This window comes from Rhinatrema bivittatum, chromosome 5, assembly GCF_901001135.1.
Source record: "Rhinatrema bivittatum chromosome 5, aRhiBiv1.1, whole genome shotgun sequence".
Taxonomy (NCBI): domain Eukaryota; kingdom Metazoa; phylum Chordata; class Amphibia; order Gymnophiona; family Rhinatrematidae; genus Rhinatrema; species Rhinatrema bivittatum.
The window spans coordinates 73,003,065-73,014,714 of record NC_042619.1 but is presented as its reverse complement, the minus strand read 5'-3'; the positions used below and the strand labels follow the sequence as shown (position 1 = coordinate 73,014,714).

Below are 11,650 nucleotides of genomic sequence, written 5' to 3'. Positions count from 1 at the left end.
TGAATCCCCACTTAAGGAGAAGGGGAAGACTACTGTCAAGATTGGCGATTTGGTCTGGCGTACACATTTTACACATAAGATGTGGAAAGACCCAGTGTATCTGGGTCCTTTTCAAGTTGAAGCCATTACACCTACTGCCATATGTTTGAAGGGAGAGACTGTGTGGACTTATATTAGAAACATACATCAGTAGTATTATTTGGACAAAAACGAGAAGAGGGAAAAATTATCCATTTATTATTCTGATATCTGATATAAGCATCATAATGTGGATGATAATTAGTAGTTTTGTTTGAGGCATTTCAAAGTTTGAATGTTTTCCTGTGAGAGGTATTGGTGCAACATATAAGAATAAAATATGGGTTCAAACAGTCCAGGAATTGACCAAAGCTTTACCTGAGAATATTTCAAATTGTATTATTTGTACCCCTTTTCCAATTGCTATGAAACATTTGCCAGCTGTTGCCTCGCCTGTAGGATTATGCCAGATTATAGGATTTAATGCGTGCGGTCATGAAAATGTGTCACTGGACCCTTTGGCAGGTAAATTATGGTCACAATATGTAGGGAGAACGAAATTCCCACCATGGTCGGCTAATTTGCCACCTAGAGGATATCTCTGTACTAACAATCATACAGAGTCAAATCCTGTTCCATGTAATTATACATATTTCAGAACTAATAATTCAGACAGCAGTGTAATTGTTCCAACTCTATTGTAGTTACCAATGCAAATGATACCAATGGTCCTGACAGTTATTTACAGTGTGTTCTTAGACTTGTAAATACCGTCAAAAGAGCAAATGAGACCTTTGCAACCGTACAATTTAAGTCTAGTTATATAGTAAGTAGCGTTCTTAGGAACGGTAATGAAATCAATTCGACTTTGACCCCTTGTATACAACGTGCAGACCGAGATGGGCTTGCTAGTCCTTTTATTAGTAATTTTACCAATTTATATGTAGGACACTATTGGTTATGTGACAAATTGGTGTATCTTTCTTTGCCTGAGAATTATTATTTCTGTGTTCTAGTGACTTTTAACTATTTCTCTAGGATAATAACTTTGCAGACACCAGCTCACCTTCAACATCATATATGTAGGAGCGTTCCATCAGCAATACCTGAAGGAGAGGCGATTGAAATGTCTCTTGCATATCTAAATTCCACATACCCTCTTACTAAAGCCCGATTAATTAATAGCAGGTAATGGACTTCTCCTCCAAGAACTTATCCAATCCTTTATTAAACACAGCTATACTAACTGTACTAACCACATCCTCTGGCAACAAATTCCAGAGTTTAATTGTGTGTTCAGTGAAAAAGAACTTTCTCCGATTAGTTGTAAATGTTTATTATCTGAAAGAGTAAATAACCGATTCACATCTACCCATTCTAGACCTCTCATGATTTTAAACACCTCTATCATATTCCCCCTCAGCCGTCTCTTCTCCAAGCTGAAAAGTCCTAACCTCTTTAGTCTTTCCTCATAGGGGAGCTGTTCCATTTCCTTTATTATTTTGGATGCCCTTCTCTGTACCTTCTCCATCACAATTATATCTTTTTTGAGATTCGGCAACCAGAATTGTACACAGTATTCAAGGTGCGGTCTCACCATGGAGCGATTCAGAGGCATTATGACATTTTCCGTTTTATTCACCATTCTCTTTCTAATAATTCCCAACATTCTGTTTGCTTTTTTGACTGCCACAGCACACTGAACCGACAATTTCAATGTGTTATCCACTATGACGCCTAGATCTCTTTCTTGGGTGGTAGCACCTAATATGGAACCTAACATTGTGTAACTATAGCATGGGTTATTTTTCCCTATATACATCACCTTGCACTTATCCACATTAAATTTCATCTGCCATTTTGATGCCCAATTTTCCAGTCTCACAAGGTCTTCCTGCAATTTATCACAATCTGCTTGTGATTTAACTACTCTGAACAATTTTGTATCATCTGCAAATTTGATTACCTCACTCATTGTATTTCTTTCCAGATCATTTATAAATATATTGAAAAAGGTCCCAATACAGATCCCTGAGGCACTCCACTGCCCACTCCCTTCCACTGAGAAAATTGTCCATTTAATCCTACTCTCTGTTTCCTGTCTTTTAGCCAGTTTGTAATCCACGAAAGGATATCGCCACCTATCCCATGACTTTTTACTTTTCCTAGAAGCCTCTCATGAGAAACATAGAAATGACGGCAGTAGAAGACCAAACAGCCCAGCCAGTCTGCCCAGCAAGCTTTCACAATTTTTTTTTCTCTCACATACTTGTTTCTCTTGGCTCTTAGTAACCTTTTTTATTCTATTTCCCTTCCACCCCCGCCATTAATATAGAGAGCAGTGTTGGAACTGCATCTAAGTGAAATAGCTTAATTAGTTAAGAGTATTAACCACCGCAATAAGCAAGCTACACCCATGCTTATCTGTTTATCCAGACTAAGTAATTCAGTCCTTGTTGATTGTTGCCTGAATATAGATCCACCTTTCTTCATTTTCCCCCTGCCGTTGAAGCAGAGAGCCATGCTGGCCATGCATTGAAAGTGAAGTATCAGTCTTGCTCCCCTGCCGTTGAAGCAGAGAGTTACGCTGGATATGCGTGAAGTATCAAACTTCCTCCCCTGCCGTTGAAGCAGAGAGCTATGCTGGCTTTGCATTGAAAGTGAAGTATCAGTCTTCCTCCCCTGCCATTGAAGCAGAGGGCTATGCTGGATATGAGTGAAGTGTCAAACGCCTTCTGAAAATCCAAGTACTCTACAAGTACAGTGTTGCAAACTCCTTATGCCCCCTCATCACAAAAACCCTTAACACGTCTAAAAATTAAAAAAACCCTGGTACACTACCGATCTCAAGACCCTTAAAAATGCCCTAAGACACCTTGAAAAGAAATGGTGCCAAGACCCATCCCCATCCCTCCTGGCCAACTATAAATCTGCCCTATATAAATACCAGACTGCTATCCTCAAAACCAGAAAAGACTTTTATGCAAATAGAATACACGATCTCCAATTTAATGCCAAGGCCCTTTTCGCTTATGTTGCCGAGCTCACCAAGCCACCTAGTACTAGTCTGACCTAATCTGACACTCAAACTAAATGTGATAAACTTGCCCTCCACTTCAATGAAAAAGTCTCAAAACTCGTACAACGATTTCTCCCCTCAGCACCCCCCACTTCTCCTGCTACCACCTCAGAGACCCCATTTAATGCTTTCGAACTGACCTCATCAATAGAAATAGAAAACATACTAAAAAAAAATGAGACTAGCCTGACACCCCTCTGACACATTGCCCACCAAAACCCTGCTATCCATCCCCAGCACCATAGCAAAACCCATTGCCGAGCTCATCAACTCTTCACTCTCCTTGGGAATTATTCCTGATCCTCTCAAGCAAGCTACCATCAAACCCCTACTTAAGAAGCCTAGCCTCAACCCCAATGACCTCTCCAACTTCCGTCCTATCTCCAACCTTCCATTTCTGTCCAAAGTACTCGAAAAAAGTAAACATTCAACTCTCTGACCATCTGGAAAAATATAACATCCTATTCCCCTCTCAATTCGGATTTCGTAAACTCTATAACACCGAAACCCTTCTACTTTCACTCTCTGACTCCATTCTAAGAGGCTTTGACAAAGGTCACTCATACTTACTAGCACTTCTTGACATCTCAGCTGCTTTTGACACAGTGAACCACAACATACTCCTAACACGCCTCAGTGAAATTGGCATCACTGGCACCCCTCTCTTTGGTTCAAATCCTACTTTACCAACAGACTCTACAAAATAAAAATTGACGATTATGAATCGAAACCGATCCACCTCTCCAGAGGCATCCCACAAGGTTCCTCTCTGTCCTCCACTCTATTCAATATTTATCTACTTCCCCTCTGCCAACTTCTTTCTGACCTTCACCTCACACACTTAATTTATGCGGATGATGTACAAATACTCATGCCTAATACCGACTCCCTAGCCTTCACCATTCAAAGATGGGAAAACGCACTTTCATCTATAAATAGCCTCCTCACCTCTCTAAACCTTGCCCTCAACACATCTAAACTGAACTTCTCTTAATCTCTCCCCCCAATCTCTCCCTCAGCACCCCCCCTGCAAGCACTTCCTTCTCACTCCAAACCCGAGATCTAGGTGTCATAATTGATAGTCGCCTCAACCTACAAAAATTCATCGGCTCAACCATGAAAGATTGCTTCTTTAAACTCAATATTTTAAAAAAAACAAACTCAGACACCCCTCCTCCACCTTAGTGACCTCCGTACAGTTCTACAAGCCAAGGTCTTGTTCAAAATAGATTACTGCAACTCCCTCCTTCTTGGTCTACCCAAAGCCACGATTAAACCTCTCCAACTCCTACAAAACGCAGTTGCGAGAATTCTCACAAACTCTCGTAAATGTGACCACATCACCCCTATACTCAAAGATCTGCATTGGCTCCCCATCCAACAGCACATAACTTACAAGACACTCACAATAATACAAAAAACCCTCCACAACCAAAACATGCACTGGATGAAAGACACAATTCTCCTCCATGCCTCAACCAGACCCACCAGATCCTCTTACAAAGGTACTCTCCACACTCTCTCTGAAACATATCCACCTCAAATCTACAAAAGAGCATGCCTTTTCCATTGCCGCCCCCTATGCTTGGAACACCATGCCACCCGAACTCAGACTAGAGCAGTGTGCACATAAATTCAAAACAAAACTCAAAACTTGGCTCTTTAAACAAGCCTATCCTTAAATCCTCTATTCAATAACCTGCCAATCTAACTCCGTCTATCAACCTTACCTGCTCTCCATAGAGATCATCTCAGCCCTCTCCCCCCTTCTCTCCCCCCCCCAAACAACCCTATATTCTCCTGTGCGTAAAACCTTTTCTGTGCTTCCTGTGCTGCCACACGACAACCAAACCTTGTGAAATTTATAGTTTATTTAACTTGTCTATACATTGTACATGCCACTGGATACTTGCACTATTATATCCCAACTTAAATTTGGGACACATATTGTGTATATATGTTTGCTTTATCGCCTTTATGCCTAATGCTCTCTTTCTTCCGTGCACTCTCCTTTGCACTTCCCAGTTCCTCTTTACCCTGTTTTTTGTAACTGCTCTCTTCCTTGTTTTTCCCCTGTTACATGTAAACCGGCATATCACTGATGGTCGGTCAAGAAAAAACACCAAATAAATAAATAAATAAATACATCTAACGGTTCACCTTTATCTACATGTTTATTAACTCCTTAAAAAAGGTGAAGCAAATTTGTGAGGCAAGACTTGCCTTGGGTAAAGCCATGCTGACTTTGTTCTATTAAACCATGTCTTTCTAAATGTTCTGTGATTTTGATGTTTAGAACACTTTCCACTATTTTCCTGGCACTGAAGTCAAGCTAACCGGTCTGTAGTTTCCCGCATCGCCCCTGGAGCCCTTTTTAAATAATGGGATTATATTAGCTATCCTCCAGTCTTCAGGTACAATGGCTGATTTTAATGATAGGTTACAAATTTGTACTAATAGGTCTGAAATTTCATTTTTTAGTTCCTTCAGAACTCTGGGGTGTCTACCATCTGGTCTAGATGATTTACTACTCTTCAGTTTGTCAATCAGGCCTACCACATCTTCTAGGTTCACAGTGGTTTGGTTCAGTCCATCTGAATCATTACCCATGAAAACCTTCTCTAGTACGGGTACCTTCCCAACATCCTCTTCAGTAAACACCGAAGCAATCATTTAATCTTTCCACGATGGCCTTATTTTCTCTAAGTGCCCCTTTAACCCCTCAATCATCTAACGGTCCAGTTGACTCTCTCACAGGCTTTCTGCTGCGGATAGTTCTTTGTTTGACCCTATGAATCCTCTTCATGTCCACATTGCCTGCTCCGTGGAGGGTGGTGCGCCAGCCAACATTTGTGTTATCGTAAGTGTATTCTGGGGTTGGAAAGGTTAGAAAACACTGGTGTAAAGGACATATTTCTCGGGGGAAGGAGTACGTAAAAGCCCTTTACTGAAAAGCTCCCTCGCAAAAATTTGCTCCCCCTTGGCAGGTATACTTTTCCCACCACTGTCATTTCAATAACCGGACAACGCACAGACAATATCATTGCCTTTATGGTTTCACTTTCGGGGTGTAGCTGGCCAACTGCGGCCCAAAGCACCTACAAGGATTGAACGATCACGGTGCCTGCCACCTGACTCGTGCCACTACTACAAACGCCGCCCCAGCAGCTCTTTTTTCTTCCCTTACTCTCTCTGCCGCTTCCCTCCGTTGTACCTCAGCACTTTTCCGTCCCCATAAACTTTGCGTCTGACACCACAGCTGCGCCCAGCCTCACGCTAGCGATGCTCATTGGTTAGGGGCGAGGACGGTTCTGCTCTCTGATAGGTCTGCGTCAATGGCTTGCGACGTCCATGCTTGTTGACGACTCGGCATGCCGCTGGTAGGAAGTGCGGAGCTGCTGTTGTGTATTGTAAGTGATGGGGGCTGTAGGGACGACGGTTTTCCTGGGGCTGTTCCTTTATTTTCGCTAGCAGCCGTCCCCTTTCACTCATGTACACACACATAGAACATGGGTTTTAAAGTATTCTGTTGACTGCTCCGGTCATCGTGGTGTGTAACCCACAACGCCACATAGAAGTCAGTGCTTTCTTAAAGTCAGTCGTGGTTCGTTTTAAAATTGCAGAAGAGCTTTTAGGTTATTGAGGTGAGAATTGATTTCTGGGTTTATTAGACTCTCCTGCAGTTTTGCCTACTTCAAGTACACAAGCAAGCTTTATATGACTAGCAGCAAATGACTGGTACAAGATTTTGGCCAGAACAGGAACCCTGCAATATTTGAGCTTTCAGCCGACTGTTTTAGTTACCTAGAATTGAATTTAGGTTAATAAACTTAGAACCTATTTTAGCAAAAATTATTTTGTATTAATGTATTCTCTTGAACGTTCATAAGACTATTGTGTAATGCTTCTCCAGCAATAGTAAAACTGACCTGGATTTAAAGTTTGTGAGTGAAAATCCCATCCTGAAAGACTGCACTAATATTTCTTGATTGACGAAAACATTTTTTTGGACAGAGTGGAGAATCAAATTCTTTTTGACGCTTTCATTTATTTGTCGTGCTTTCTCAAGATTTATACTAGTTCCAGATTTGTTTCTGATTGCTGCTGGGAGTCTGATGCATGGGATTGCTTCCTACTGGGGTGAGGTGGAAAAGCTGGTCAGCAGCTGATCTTCCCTGTTGGTCACACATGATATGATTTCATTTTATTTTTATTTACCATACTTTTTTCCCTTAATTTACTCAGTTCTCGTTTTTGTTCAGTTTGAGAGAATTTGCCCCATTTCATGTCTTTGCTTTTTTTCAGCTCTGTTTTTTTCTTTCACTCAACTTTTTTCCATCTTGATCTCTCCTTATTTTGGTTCTTTCTTTTCTCCTCTGTGTTCTTGAATCATCAATTTCTACTTTCTCATCCTTGATGTATCTTCTCTCTTGGGCCAGGTCCGCATGAACAGCATCCGTAGACCAGCAGGGTTGGAATCTAATGAGAATGCAAACTCCTGGTCTTGGTTACTTTCCCTCTCCCATTGCCTCTACGTGCAACCTGTTTTAATTAACACGTTCACACTGGTTGAAAGGACCGTTAGAAGAGGGGCCCTGAGCATATGCTTTCATTGGATTCTTGATCTATTAGACCATGAGTGCTGTGCCTGCTGTGGCCTGAAGCGAAGAGTGGGGAAGGGTTGGGTCAAATTAGCCCCAGGGTTTGTCTTCACCACTGGATGTAGTTGTTCTGCTCTGCATGGATTCCAGTGATTACCAGAAGTAACTTTTAAGTGCCTGAAATTTTTCCAGCCCTAATTATGATTATTTGTAATTGTTTTTCCTCAGTAGTGTGTTTACTAATATTTTCTTTCCCCTTCTAGGTTGGCCTTCAGTGGTGGATACCGGACTGGAGAATTCTGCACTTCAGTTTTCTTTTTATATCAAAACATGGCATCATATGGAGGCAACTTTGAAAGTGAGAAAAGCATAGAAGAAAAGAAATTGTTCAAACGAAAAGCAAGAGAACAAATTCTCAATAAGGTTATTATTTATTTCTATCTCTGGGATTATGGGACAGGAGCTGAGGTTAACTGATGTGACACATTGCACACAGATATGTTTCTTAAAGTACAGACAGGTGAATCCAAAACCAGTGGGTTATGCACCTCTACCAGGAGATGGAGCAAAGCTGAGATCACGGTATATATACCTCTGCAGTGATATCAGCCAGCTGTATTCTCCGTCTTCAGCAGATGGTGGATGTACATCTCCCTACTGGGGATTGCTTAAAAAAAAAAAAAAAAAAAAAAAAGGATTATTCGCTCCACTCTTCTGTGGTGATACGTTATGGTCCCTCCCTCAGTTGAGAATTCCTGAGGTGATATCCCTGGACCCTTAGATGAGTGTCTCAGTCTGGTAGCTGGTTTTTCAACTGGCATGGGCTTAGCTGTTAAACCCCCCCCCCCCTCCCAAAAAAAACTGAAAAGCAGGAAGCCAAGCTGAGTGCAGCGGTGAAGATATATGCCCTCTCCCCCCTCAGCCGAATCCCGACCTGAGCTCAGGTAAAGGGTACCATATTTTTCGCTCCATAAGACGCACCTGACTATAAGATGCACCTAGGATTTGGAGCAGGAAAATTTAAAAAAGAAAATAAATGGTGTGCTAAACCGGCTCTGTTCCCAGGCGTCCGTGCGTCTTATGGAGCAAATTAGGGGAGGGCATAATATTTTTTTTTGTCCCTATTTCGTTTTCAGGTCTGGGGAGGGCCATTTCTGTCCACTCCCCAGATCAGAAAACTTTTATCGTTCTCTTTGTTGAAACCCCCCACCCTCCTGACCCCCGCCCCCCCCAAGACTTGTCAAAAGTCCCTGGTGGTCCAGTGGGGGTCCAGGAGCAATATCCTGCACTTTGTTCCTGCCTCCGGTGGAGTTTATGGGACAGGGGCAGCCTGGCGGGTTGAGCAGCCCTTGTGGCTAGGCCCCGCTCTCAGGCTCGTCTGTTTGCTGTATGGTAGGCCGCGGCAGCATTTTCATGGTTTTTTTGTATGCCCAAGAATGCCCTCTTCAGTTTTATCAGGTTGTGCTTGTACGCCCGGCTGCGTGGCCCATTGTGTGCCTGGTTGGGCGCCTACCAGGGCACCCCCTTTTGCATGCATTATCTGAGGGGGAGCTCAGTTTGGGCACTTACCTAGGCACAGTGTTGAGCGCCTTATTTGTGAGCGCCTAATATTTTGGATACACTGTTGTCAGACTCCTGTTAGGGCATATTGACAGGCTGATGGCACCCATAGTGAACAAGCCTAAGCGCCTTGCCCTACGTGTTGCTTGTCATATTTGAGCATCTCAGCCTTGCGCGCCCTCTAACTTGACAGCTCTGTTTGGAGGCTAAGGGAGAATTGCCTCCATCTGATTTTACTAAGCCTGATTCTTCCCAGCCTGGTGTGGGAATGGAAAAAGAACTGCCAGAAAGGTTGCCTAGTTTTGTAGCTCCCCTAACTGGTTTGTCAGTGGGGGAAGTTAGTTCAGTAGGCACAGGACAGGTGCCCCCTAGTTTTGGCATGTATCCCTCTGCCTTTTCTTGGGTAGAATTTTATCAAAGACTGCAGTCTTTCCTTGAGGAGCAGTCTTCAGCCCCAGCCAATTTTAACAGGTCAGGGTCGCTGGTGGTGAAATTCTGCATGCCTGGTGATGTGGGTAAACATTGGGGTATGCCTGGAGCCTGTCTTCCTGATAGGGACCCAGATGTCACGGATGACATCTGGAGGATGGGGAAATTGCTCTGGGTTTGGAGCCATATAGAACTATGTTGCGGTTTTTTCATAGAGATGAGCTACTGGCTCTGATTTCCCAGACAGTGAAGATCCTGGGAGTACCTGGGGCTGATTACATGTCTGAGTCAAAGAAAGATCCCATTTTGATTTCCTTATGTAAGGCCTCATGTTTCTTCCCTATTATGGAGGCCATTCAAGAATTAATTGATCTTGAATGGGGAGCCCTGGAAGCTAATTTTAAAGGGGGGCGAGTCTTGGAAGGGCTGTACCCCTTGGATCCAGTTGCGAGAGAGCAATTGCATTTTCCGAAGGTGGATGCACTCGTGTGTGCCATTACCAAGTGGACAACTATTTCCATAGAAGGGGGGAGTGGTCTTGAAGGTTGCACAAGATAGGAGAATTGAGGCTATCCTTAAGCAGGCCTTTGAAGCAATGGCAAGGAATTTGCAGATAGCTTCCTGTTGTTTCCTGGTGGCTCACTCTTGATTACTGCTTTCTCAGGAGATAGATAAATCTGGTGTGAATTCCAGGGCAATAATGGAACAAGTAGCTGCCTTTTTGGCAGAGGTGGGCTGCGATTTAGTTTGCACCTCAGCCAAAGGGGTGGCTTTGGTAATAGCAGATAGGCGTCCTCTATGGCTGAGAAATTATAAATATAAAATTATAAGTATTATAACCTCGAAGTCTAACCTTACAAAGTTGCCCTTTAAAGGCTCACTTTTGTTTGGGAGTGAGCTAGAGAAAATGGCCAATAAGTGGGGTGATTCCCCGGTTCCTCGATTACCGGAAGATAAGAAGCAGGCGCCACGATCCTTCAGCATGAGAGGTCATACTAGGGGGTTCAGACGTTTTCAACCTTATAGAGGAGCGGTCTTTCAGAGGACTCGACCTTTGGGTGGATCTCAGTCCTTTTGTCCTAGGCAGCCTAGATGGGGTGCAGACTGTAATGGAACACCCCGAGCCTCCCAATGAAAGTGTGCCAACCCACCTCCAGGAATAGGAGGTAGGAGGTCGCCTCTCTCTATTTATCGGAGGTGGGTCGAGTTCACGACAGATCAGTGGGTTCTGGAGGTGATAAGGGATGGCTATGCACTGGAGTTTTAGTGTTCCTTGGGACGTGTTCATGGTGTCTCTCTGTAGCTGTTTGCAGAAGAGACAGGCAGTGGAGTGTATGTTGTCAAGACTCCTCAGCCTGCGGTCAGTGGTTCCATGCCCACATCTCAAGAAAATACCGCCTGATATTCCATTTATTTCGTTGTGTCCAAGAAGGGAGGGCTCTTTTCATCCCATCCTGGATCTCAAAGTGGTCAACTGTCATTTCCAGGTGACTTGTTTTCACATGGAAACCGTGCGCTCAGTGATAATGGCAGTACAGTCAGGGGAGTTCCTGATGTCTCTGGATCTGTTCAAGACGTACCTGCATATTTGAATCCAGCTAGAGCATCAACAATTTCTGCGTTTTGTGGTTTTGGGGTGTTGTCATCAGTTTTGAGTTCTACCTTTTGGCTTGGCCACCGTGCCCAGAACTTTTTCCAAAGTTATGGTGGTGGTGGCAGCGGAATTGAGAAAAGATGGGATCCTAGTTCACCCATATTTGGACGACTGGATGATTCGGGCCAAGAGTCTGGAAGAAAGCCTCCAGGTCTCATGCATGATGATCTCCTCGTTGCAGGAGCTAGGTTGGGTCGTGAACCTGGCCAAAAGCAATCTTTAGCCATCACAGCCACTAGAATATATCTGAGTTCAGCTCGACACGAAACAGTACAGGGTGTTCCTGCTGGAGGGCCCTATTCAGAAGCT

General features: G+C 43.5%; 1 protein-coding gene across 4 annotated transcripts in view; it reads left to right on the top strand.

Moving 5' to 3' along the window:
- The first annotated feature begins 1,063 nt into the window (after positions 1-1,063).
- Positions 1,064-11,650, top strand: part of CWF19L2 (CWF19 like cell cycle control factor 2) — a 664,038-nt gene continuing 653,451 nt past the window's right edge. Inside the window, exons 1-2 of one of the 4 annotated variants that reach the window (XM_029602446.1) lie at positions 1,064-1,206; positions 7,962-8,121. In XM_029602446.1, coding sequence (XP_029458306.1) covers positions 1,145-1,206; positions 7,962-8,121 — 222 coding nt within the window. In that variant the 5' untranslated portion in view covers positions 1,064-1,144. The other 3 variants (XM_029602444.1, XM_029602447.1, XM_029602448.1) reach the window with 3 other exon arrangements.